The 12128-nt window shown below is 35.2% G+C and overlaps 1 protein-coding gene across 1 annotated transcript in view; it reads left to right on the top strand.

Annotated features, from left to right (window-relative positions):
* Positions 1-12128, top strand: part of Ispd (isoprenoid synthase domain containing) — a gene marked incomplete at its 5' end in the record, with an annotated part of 254789 nt that overhangs the window by 88632 nt on the left and 154029 nt on the right. Inside the window, 1 exon segment of the mRNA XM_013510696.1 lies at positions 6477-6571. Coding sequence (XP_013366150.1) covers positions 6477-6571 — 95 coding nt within the window.

Below are 12128 nucleotides of genomic sequence, written 5' to 3'. Positions count from 1 at the left end.
TTTTTTGGTTTTTCTCCGGTACCGGGAACCAAACTCACGACCTTGCGCTTGCCAGGCAGGCGCTTTTGCCGCTGAGCTAAATCCCCAGCCCCTTTATGTGTCTTTCTGACATACCCAAGACATTCTTTTGGCCTTTCATTGTAAAGATATTTTTGAAATGAGTAAAAATAGTATAGGTAAAAGAACTGGAGTACATTCAGATAATAGTTTTTTATTTTAAAATATTTTAATAATCAGATACAAAAAACTAAATTAAACTTATACTTTACATAATACTTTGCATAGCTGCATAATCATTTAGGTGAAGAACAGAACTTTGCCACCCCAATAAAAAATACTTTCTTGAACATTCACCCAGTTAGGACCTATGCTCTCCTCAAAAGTATCAGCTATCCGGATCTTATAGCCATGTGAAATCACAGGTCATAAGAACTCTACTACATGTTTGCATTTCTAGATACTTATTATGGCTTGTGTCTAGATGTTCCCCCAAAGCCTCATATACTCATAGGTGGTACTTTTTAGGGCTTTCAGTGTCTAGGATGTGTGATACTGGTGTTCAGGTGGTCAGGTATGTGGTACTGCATTAGTCCACTGATTAATTAGAACTAGCATAGTTCTGGGTGTGGCTGAATGGATTTACTGAAGACAAAAGCCCCACCTTAGGTGTAGGTGACACAACCCAAAAAGCTTGTAGTTTGGGTAGGATAAAAGGGAGGCTTGCTTGCTGCTGCTGCTTGCTGCTTTACTGCCTCCTGCTTGCTTTGCCGTGGACTATTTCTCCTTGTGATGCCTCTCTGCCATGCTACCTTCCTTGGAGCCAACCAACTATGGACTGAAACCTCTACAAACTGTGAGCTGAAGTAAACCTTTTCTCCTTTAATTTGGGTGTTAGGTATTTTGTCTCAGCAGCATGAAGAGTAACTAGGATAACACTATAGCTTATTCATGATTTAAAATAATTACATTTAAAGGCACCAATATTCAGGTTGATTGCATAGTATTCAGTGAAATATTAATATAGAACTTCTCAAATCTGCTGAAAGATATGGATGTTCAGGTACAGGAGGTGTTTAGAACCCCAAGCAGGCATAGCCAGAATACTGTAGAACCTCCCCCATGTTACATCGTAGTGAAATACGAAGAGTTCTGAACAGGGAAAGCTTCAAGAAATAAGTGCCAAGTCATTTAGAAAAGTAAACCTGTCAGAATTACATACTTCTCTGTAAAATCTTAAAGGCCAAGAGAGCATGAAGTGATGTATTTCAAGACCTGAAAAAATACATTGTCAACCTAGTATCCAGCATAACTCTCCTTCAGAACTGAAAGAGAAATACAGATCTTCCATGATATTCATAACAAAATTCATGACCTCTATGCCAGCATTGCTGAAGACTCTTAAAGGAATCCTACATACAGAAAAAGAAGAATAGATAGGCTATTGATAATTAGGGAAGAATCAAAAATTAGAAAAATGACAAAATTGCAGAAACTATTATATTCCTTTCTATAATAATTTTGAATGTAAATGGTCTTCTTCCATGCAAATGGAGTGTGAAAGCAAGCAGTAGTAGCTACACTTATACCCAATAAGGTGCACTTTAAGACAAAATTAGAAGAGATGAGGCCAGTACATGCTGGTAAAGGAAAAAATACTAAGAAGATATAATTGTAAATATATATGCATTGAAAATTGGTGTACCTAATATCATAAAATAGATAATACTCAATATAAAGTGGCATTTAAGTCTCAATACAGTAAGCGTAGGAGACTCCAATAACCTACTCTTCCCAATAGACCAGTCATGCAAATAAAAAATCAACAGAGAAAATTCAGAGTTAAACTACATTTTATATCAAATGGACATCTGTAGAATATTACTTTCAACAACTACAGAATACACAGTCATTTTGCAGCTCATGAAATGATCTGCAAAATAGGATACACTTTAGGCCAGAGTAAAGGAACAATACACAGTGCAGCAAAGAACTGGTTCCTTGAAACAAAAATAAAATTGCTAAACCCACAAACTAACCAAAGGAAAAAGAAGAGAAAACCAAATTAGTACAGTTAGAGACAAAAAAGGGGATGTTATAGCAGACACCACTGAAATCTAGAGGATCAGGAGTGACTATTTTTAAAGCCTGTATTCTAATAACTTAGAAAATAGTGAAGAAGTGGATAAATTTCTGAGCATAATAACCTATGGAAATTTAACAAAGAGGTTCTTAAAAGCTTGAAGGGATCAGTAAGAAATAATGAGACTGAAGCAATAATACAGTCTCCCAACAAATGAGTTTACTGGTAAAGACTGTCACACTACTACATGAAATAGCAAAAGAAGAAATGGTTCCACACTCATCCTCCAAGGCCAGCATTACCCTGACCAACACTGGGCAAGGACACAGCAACAGCAATTGCAAAACTATAATCCAGTATCCTTGATAAACACAGATGCAAAAATTTTGAATAAAATACCTGTAAATTAAACTCAGTTGTACATTAAAAAGATCGCTCATCATGATCCAGTTGCTTTTATTTGAAGGGTATAAGACTATTTCAACATATAGAAGTCAATATATGTGATGTGCTACATAAATTGAAGGAAAGATAAAAATTATGTAATCATGTCAGTTGACACAGAAAAAGCCTTTGACAAAATTTAACCTTCCTTCATGATAAAAAGCTGAAGAGACGAGATACTGAAGGACCATATCTCCATATACTAAAAGCTATATACTAAAAAAATCACAGCCACCATCATTCTGCATGGTGAAAAAACTTAAAACATTTCCTCAAAATCAGGAAAAAGGCAGTGATGTCCACTCACACCCCTCCTATTCAATAAACAACTTAATATTAAGAAAGAGGAAACAAATAGAAGGACAGCAAATTGGAAGAATTCAAATTATCTTATTTGTAGATGATGAGATACTAAGAAAGGTATAAGGATTCCATCAAAAGATTTTTAAAGGTAATAAACTCAGCAAAATAGCAGAATACAAATAAACATTTAAATAATTAATAGTGTTCCTATGCACCAACGAAGAACTAACTAGGTAACAAAGAAATCAGGGAAACAATTTCATTTATAGTAGCCTCAAAAAAACCTTAGGGATCCAGCTAAGTAGGAGGGAAAAGACTTCTATGTTTAAATTAGAGAACATTGAAAAATAAAACTGAAGAAGATAGTAGAATATGGAAAGATCCGTCATGTTCATCTTTCAGCCGAATATTGTTACAATGGCCATTTTACCAGAACTGACCTACACATTCAATGCAACCTGATCAAAATTCAAATGACATCTTTCACAAAACTAGAAAAAAAAGTCCTGAAATTCATTTGGAAACAAAACAGATCCAGAATAGCCAAAACAGTCCTAGTGACAAAGAGCAAGATTGGATGCATCATAATACCTGATATCAAATTCTATGACAAAGCTGTGATAATCTGCATGGAAACAGACACAATGCAAAGGAATAGAAGACAAAAATAATCCCATGTAACTACAGACATTTATTCTTTGACAAGGGAGCCAAAAATACACAGTGGGGGAAAAAAGAAAACAGCCTCTTTAATAAACTGGATATTCATATGTAGAAGATTCAAATTAGATCTCTGTCACACACTATGAAAATCATTTCAACACGGATTAAAGACCTAGATATAAGACTGGAAACATTGAAACCGCTAGAAGAAAACATAAGGAGTAATACTTTAAGCACAGCCATAGGCAGAGACTTCCTGAGTAGGACTGTAACAGCACAAGAAATAATAGTAAGAGTCAACACATGGTATTACATCAAATGAACAAGATCCTGCACAGTAAGGGAAACAGTCAGAAATTTGAAGGAACACTTTAAAAAGTGAGAGAAAATATTTGCTAGTTCCTCTTCCAATAGAGGCTTAATACACGATATAGAATATATAAAGTCCAACAAAACTAACACCCCCAAAATCAAATAGCTTAATCAATAAATGGTCCAAAGAACCGAGCCAAGACTTCTCAAAAAAAGTACAAGTGGCCAATAAAGATATAAAAGAAGTTTAACATATTTAGCCATTAGGAAAATGCAAATCAGAATTTGCATTTACCACAGTCAGAATGGCCTTCAGTACTGAAAACATTAAGTGGTAGTGAGGATGCAGAAAAAAGGAACCCTTCTACCCTGCTGATTAGACTCTAAATTAGGACAGCCTTTATTGAAATCTGTATGGAGATGCCTCAAAAAACTATGGAACTACCATTTGATTTACCTTTGTCACTCTTGGTATATACCTGGAGGTATTAAAGACAGCATATGACAGGGTACCTTCATGTCCATGTTTACGGTGGCACAATTTACCATAGCAATATATGGAACCAGAAAAATGGATAAAGAAATTTTGGTATATTACACACTAGTGGGTTGTTATTCAGCTGTGAACAAGAATGAATTTGTCATTTACAGGAAAATGAATGGACCTGGAGACCATCATGTTAAGTGAAATAAGCCAGACAGAAAGACAGTATTGGATTTTCTCTTTAATATGTGGAATCTAAAGAAGATGACATAAAAGTAGAGGGGAGACTATTTTTAGACAAATAGAAGGAAGCAGTGGGGATGTACAATGGTGGGTAGTGGTGGAATGGATATGATCAACATATATGCACTGAAACCTGATATTTTGTAAAATTAATAGGCACTAATAAAATATATTTAAAGTAAATGATCTTTTAACCTAGTTTCCCTAAGCTTTATCTTTCTTACAGTGTTTATTTTGTTAAACTCAGCTCATTTGGCCAGTAGATACTCTTTTCTAAATTTTGAGCACAGAGTCATTAACTGTGCTGTTTTGTATTTCTTTGCCATTTATAAGGTAGCTGCTGGATCCTGGAGCTTGATCAGAGTTAGATTCATTTTTTTAACAAGACCAGAGATAGTATGTGTTTTTATAAGATGGGACCCTAAAGATGATAGCTTCTGACACTTAACTTTTGTCTTTTTTTTTAACTGGAGGGAGGTGCAAATAATATTTTAATATAACAATTAGTTTCATATGTCAGAATATCTCAGTAAAAATGTTTCTTGTAATTTATTTAGTTATAAAGTATTACTGTTTACATGGATATATAAATACTTATTTTTCTTTAAGTTTTCAAGTGAATGAACAGGCTAAAGGATGCAGGGATGGTACAAATAATTTCCTCTGTCCTCATTTTAGCCCTGTAGAGTAGCTGTGTATCTGTAAACATTTCTTTGAATATGAATCCTTTTTCTACTAGTTAGAACCCTGTGAACTTTGACAAGTTACTTTATTTCTTTGAAATCACGTTTCCTGAAATCATCTAACATTTGATCCAAGCTTCTTCTTGCATAAGTAACTCTATGAAATGTGTTCTGTATAACCACCGATCAAGTAATCACTCATAATAATATTATTCCAGTGGGGTCATCACAAGGTTTGTGTTCTTAAATACCTCCTGGAACACACAGTTTTTTTTTTCCAGATAATTTTCTTTATTAGTACATGTTTGCAGCATGCGTAGTGTTTACATTCTTTGTGGGAAGTTGGTATGTGTGCATAATACATCTTAATTCCCTTCCCTCCCTTCTCTTTTTGATAATTGTATGACAGTGATAGAGGAATCTATCAACTGATGGTATTATTTTAACTGCTTTCCTCACCTTTGTTTGAAAAGAATCATTATTACTTGATCATTGGTAATATAGAACACATTTCATAGAGTTACTCATGCAAGAAGAAGCTTGGATCAAGTGTTAGTCAGACGAAGTGTTCACTCCTATGTGAAACTACACTTTATTTTCTTTATACCTTACCTGGTTGCTATAAATTCCCCTCAGATTTGCTTGCTGTAGAGGGGGACTATATGTCTTTTAGTTAACAGTTTCCAGAAGTAAATATTGCTGTGTCATATAATTTGTATTTTTATATCCAGCCATCTCAACCCTACCAGATTTGAGGAAAATTGAACTATTTGCACTTGTGATAGTAAGAGTTAAAACAGGAACTTAACTGTACTGGATCCGAATCTAGAGAAATTCTTGACATTTTTTGCACAGGAGACAACCATTTAACTTAGAGAGTGAATCTGTCTGAAGAGTGAGACTGTCAGATTCTGGGAGACTCCTTGTATATAGGGAAGTGTGGAAGTGCTCAGCCAGGTGGTTGTCACTTTCAGTCATTTCCTATCAAATGTAAAGTATGATCTCTTATTTCTGTTGGTTGTCTGATGGCTGGACACCCACACACATCATATTGAATGCCTGGGTTTATTGTCTTGTGTAGTAAATGATTCAAGGACATCTTAATGTGTAGTACAGGTCACTCCACTTGGTCTGAAGTCAGAACCTCTCTGGTCCTGGCTAAGGGTTTTGAAAAGCACTTGAGCTTAGGCTTCAGCCCAATGGGACTTTATTTTGTACTTTTTTTCAGTTCCTAAAATTTTAACTTTTTTCTTTCTAATTTTAGAGAGAATTTCACAAGAGATTTGCATAGTTGTGGATAAAGAAGAAAAGGAGCACATAGGTCACCTTCTTGAAGCTGTGCTAAGGAATGAATTAAATGTGAGTATTCAGACTAAGTTTGATAAACTTAACTTTAGTGCCCAGAAGTTTTGCAGATAAAAGTGCGTTCCATGAAAAACACATAAGGAAATTAGTCAACCTATTGCTGTAATCTTGACTTGGTGAGATCCTTTAGTCTGTTAACCTTTAGGACTTGGGATCAGCTACAGACATTTTTCGATTCCTCTGGGGATTTTCTCCATTGCATTCTCTGGAAAGCTCTGCTTGATGCTTTGGTCCCAAGCAATGGCCTAGACTTTTTTTGACCCTAGGGGCTGAGCAGATTTTGTTGATTATATGAAATGAGGGAGATTAAGAGTATGGATGGGAATAAAGAAAGACAGATGGTGACAAAAGAACAGATAGTATATTGAGAAAGTAAGTGTATGGACCTCATTTTTTGAATTAGTTAACTCCTTAGTTAAACTGTAATATTATTACTAAAAAAATTGAAGAAGCAGGGTGATGGTACCTATAGGCACTATTTACAGCTTTTCCCATTATTTACAGCTTTTTCCATTTTCCATAGCTTTTATGACTGCTTTGTTTTGAAGTGTTTTGGTTGCTTTGACCAATTTTGATAAATTTTAATTTCCCTGTTTTAATTAAAATATTAAACTTATCAGAATTTGTGCCCAACATATAATGACTCTTTGTACACAATGTAAATTTCTAGGCAAAAGCAGAAGAAAACTCATTTTAGTTAGCTGTACAGTTTATGACAGCACATTTCGAAAGAACTGGCTCTGATACCAAACCGTCTGTACCTGGATGTCACTTGTGTTGCTTAATTGCTTGATCTGTAAATTGAATACATTAGAAATATTCATGAGTTGTGAAACTTATAGTGAATGTGTAAGTTTAAAAAATGTATTACAGTAAAAGACTCACTGCCCACTCAAAATACTCCTCCTAGCTTTGAACACACTTATCCCATCATTCTTGCTACTTTCTGAAGCAGTTCTGAACATCCTGTTTCCTCGGTGTCTTTAGGAGATGTGACAAAAATGCAGTGAATGCTGCTACCGAGTGCCATCCCACAGTAGACAGGCTTGGGTGAACCTTACAGCATGTCGTCATCCAGTTTACTCACCAGATCTGGCAGCAGGCCACTTCTGGCTCTTCCCCAAAGTCAGAATCACTATGGAGGGTAAATATTTTGAATCATTTCAGGACACTGAGGCAGCTATAACTCAACACAAGATAGTTTAAAAGAGAACTTCCAGAACTGCTTCAGAAAGTGTCAGAAAGGATGGGGTAAGTGTTTTTGAAGCAAGGGAATTATGGCAATTTTTTTTTTACTATAATAAATTTTTTTTAAATTTAAAGATTCACCTCATGTTTCAGTCACATCTTATACTCTATAAACGTGGTAGGGTTGGATCAAATATATTCAAAGTACTTATTCTTTATTTATAAGTAAATATGCATTTAATACTCACCATAAACCCATATGCTGATAACCCTGCAAATCATGTTAGTCTCTAAAACTAATCCTGCAGCAGATTATCCAGGGAGGGCTCTTGGCATAGTCTTTCCAGTTCCATGTGACTAAAATTATTCCGTGGGTTAAAATCTTCAAGGTAATTTGGTTAGATTAAAAATAAAAGAACACAAAACACCTGGATTGAAAAATTTTTCCTGAGCATCTTAAATATGCAACTCCTTTCTCATATTTCTATCAAACGTGATGAAAATCTGATTTGTCTTTCTCTTATCAGTGACTTAGTGTCCTTGTGTCGATACCCAAAGAATTTTTCCTTTGCAATCCTTTTGTTTTATTAAAATTCTTTTCATGGTAGCTGTTTTCACTGATATTTCTTGCTACATAATCTGTCCTTTTATTGTGTAGTTTGAAGCCTTTAGTGAAAATTCTTAGGACATTATTTTTAGTATTTTATTTTACTTTTGTTTTCTTTTTTAGAGATTGCTGTTGAATGCAGGTTATTTGTTCTTTGCCCATCTTCCATATCTATTACTTTTTCTTGGAATTTGTCAATCTCTTATTTTTTTAAGTTTTAGAGTTTTCTTTATATCTTCCCACCATGAAGATTTTTCTTTTTTCAGTCTTAATTTCTGTAATAAGTGAAATATTTCCCTTTTCCTTTTCATAATTACTGTAATAAGATAATTATTTTTGTTTTCATTTCTAAGTTAATGTAGTTATTTTTGTTTTTGTTTCTGTTATTCTAGTTCTACTTAAAATTTCATTAGTCTTATTAAATTCAAGATTCCATTTTCATCTGTATTTGAGTAGTTTTGATGTACATGGGTCACCTATGGGAACATCATTTTGCTCTTTGTTTTTTGTTTTGCTTTGTTTTAAGACAGGATCTCACTATATAATTCTTCTGGTCTTAAACTCACTGTGTAGCCCAGGCTGGCCTTGAACTCACAGCTATCCTCCTACCTCAGCCTCCCAATTGCTGGGATTGCAGGTGTGCTCTACCACGCCCAAGCTCTTTTTTCTTATATAAAAATTTTATGAGACTTGTTTGAGATTTTGTACTGGAACACTTTTTAAGGAAAGATGATGTATCCTTTTAGGAGGAAGGAGTGGGCAAAAGTAACGTTTGTAGCATAATGGTATAATATTCTCCTTTATTTTCACAAAAAGCTGAAAGATAAAGGAGGCTCTTTCTGAGTTTCCAGTTCTCCTGCCCTCCTCCTGTGCCTGAGCCTTCTCTTTTCTTTCTTCCTAGCCTACCTCTCTTTACCAGTCTAGTTCCTTCAGGTTGGTGCTTTCTTCCACAAAAGTGCTTCCATCTGTAGTTTTGAGTGTTCTTCGGTTCCAGTCTCCAGATAACCCTAGCAAGATGAGAACCTTCATGTTGCTTTTTTGTGTTCACCTGTGAGTTGGCATCCAGAGATTTTTGTTATTTCCAGACTTGCCTGCTAAAGCAACCAGATAACATCTCATGATGATTGTGGCAATTCTGTTGATTTTCTTCTTTCTGCTGTAGTGTGGGTCTATAGGTGCTGGTGATTTATCCCCTACCCACTGACGCTGGTTTTATGATAGACATTATAGATTTCTGGTTTTGATACCCTCCTTACACTCTGTTTTTATGACAGGTTCTTCAGAAACTCAAAGGTTAAAGCAACTCATCTTTGCAGAATCTTTCCGCACTTTATTCTTAAGCAATAAAGCTCTTTTGGCCATTTCTAATTTAAACACTTAAATTTGTCTCTTAATTTTAAATGTAGGTATAGTTTGCAACTTTGAATTTTTTTAAAAAATTAAATTTGTTTTAAGGTTAGATATTTGCTTATAGAATAAACAGAGCTAACTAGTATACATATATTCAAGAAATCATTTTCTCAAGTAATTCTTGTTATGTCTTCTTTTGGGAGAAAAAGACTAGACTGTATTTTTCAATGAGCTATTGCAGAACTGTTTTGAATTTTAATTTTTAAACTTATTTTGAATTGACACATAATTGTATATATTTATGAGATATACTGTAACATTTCAATAAAAATGTATAATGAACATATCAGGGTTTGCATATTAATCACCTCCCACAGTTACCGTTTTGTCCTGTTGCAAACATTCAAACTTTTATTGCTTTCATGAGATATTCAGTTACTGTGCCTGTCAACTGTAGTTCCTCTGTGTTGTGGAACATTGGGCCTCCGATGTAGAACTTCTAACAGGGAAGTCTGGATGTCCTGCTGCCTTATCTGGACAGTCTTGGTTGTCCTTGGAAGATGCGGCTCCTGCGTACTCCTCTGTAGCTTCTAGAATTGCTTAACAAATACTTAAGCCACAGGAAGACTTGTGACAGTGTTTTCTCTCCTAAACAGCCACAACCTAACAATTTTGCATAACTTTTCTTTGTACCTTCAACAGTACTACACTCTTTTGTCTTCAGAATCACCCTATGACTTCCTCCTTTTTTTACAAATAAACTTTCTGATTTTAATGATTTGTATTAGTGAATGTGGGTGTTAGTTAGTGAGATATAGTTTCTGCAAATTAAAATTCTTCTAAGAAAATGTGCAGTGAAGGGAGAGATCTTACATTTCACAAAAGTGTTTAAAGTTTGAAAGAAATTGTTCTCTTGGGAAACAATTTATCTGTATTTTTTCTTTCTTTGTGGAAGAAATTTATCTTGTGTTTATCATTCAGCAATCTACAGCAAACACAAAATGCCACATATTCTAACATTTTTTCTTTTTTTTTTAACCTCAGAACTTTTGTCTCTTTTGAAAAGAATATATAAAAAGGATGAAGTCACCACTTTGGAAATCTGTAGGGCAGAGCAGTGTGGGTGTGGAGCTGCTCAACAAACAATGAGAGTATTGTTTTATTGATGTGAGAAGGAAAAAATCCTCTCATTGAAAATGAAAGAAGAGATTGGGCATGCTTATGTAATTACCTGTGCTAGAATTTTGAGACATACCTTAGGGGTGATCCAAATGTCTAACTCTTGTTTAATGGGAGACATCAAACTCACGCAAGACATTGCTAATAAGTATACACATTTCATTGATACATGAATCACAGGTCTGTATTATCAGTCTTATTGTGCCTCTTGTTTTTTTTTCTTTTCTTTTTTATTTTTTTTTGAGCACCTTGAACAGAAAAAGTGCTTTAGAGACAGAACTGGCCAGAGATACATCTGGATATCACACAGTGATGAAAGGGACCTTTTTGACTTCTTCCTCTCAGAAAATATTGAAAAATAGTCTGAAAGTAGTAAGGAATGTATAAGTAGGAAAATGTGATCAGGCTGTTTTTAGTTCCTTAATTCATTATTTATCAAATAACAAATGCCTGCCATGATAGAGTCACTGATATAGGTTTGAATGAAGCAAAGGTGGTTCTTGGTTCTCAAAGAGGTTATTGTCTTGTTGGAGATAAAACAATGCACAGATGCAAGTAGAAAGGAGTGTTTAATGATGTCACCATGGTTATTATAAGGAAAAGTAAACTGCTTGTGTCTGGAAGCAGGGAAAATGATATATTGGGAGTGGAGAGCAGTGAGTGAAGGCTCTTGGTAGACTGACCGGGCTAAAATGGTAGTCGGGAGTTAGCTATTTAAAGTGCAAACCAAAGGAACAATGTGCAAAAGGCACACGCAGAGCTTGATTCACAGGAGCTGGAATAAGGGTTCTGTGTTTTGAGCGGGGACGGTGTGGTGGGAGAGGACCGTGAAGCTGGGGACAGTCTTGGAGGCAGCCCTGGAAGCCAAATGGGCGGGCTGGGCTACTGCTAATATTACTTACATTTTGTCTTAAGAGGGAACCGAGGTGGTGGAAGAGTTTAGCTGCAAATGACATGATCCAGTTTACCTTTGCAAAAAGGTCTGCTGCTTCCTTCTGTGGATGAAGACGTGGCAGTGTTTTAATGTTTTGTATATCACACTACCCCTGAGAACACACAACGGTGTTCGACTCAGTTTTCACTCCGGTAATAAGAGAAATGGAGCTCCTAAGGAATGCCAATCTATAATCCTGAACAATCAGGACTATAGAAGTTTTTTGTGTGTTTTGCTTATCCACTCCTTCCTGTTTCCTGGAGCACTTGATTTAATTATTGTTTTGTGTAACT

This window comes from Chinchilla lanigera, unplaced genomic scaffold, assembly GCF_000276665.1.
Source record: "Chinchilla lanigera isolate Chin_1 unplaced genomic scaffold, ChiLan1.0 scaffold00009, whole genome shotgun sequence".
Lineage (NCBI taxonomy): Eukaryota > Metazoa > Chordata > Mammalia > Rodentia > Chinchillidae > Chinchilla > Chinchilla lanigera.
The sequence above is the reverse complement of the archived record's forward strand: the minus strand, read 5'-3'. Positions and strand labels throughout refer to the sequence as shown.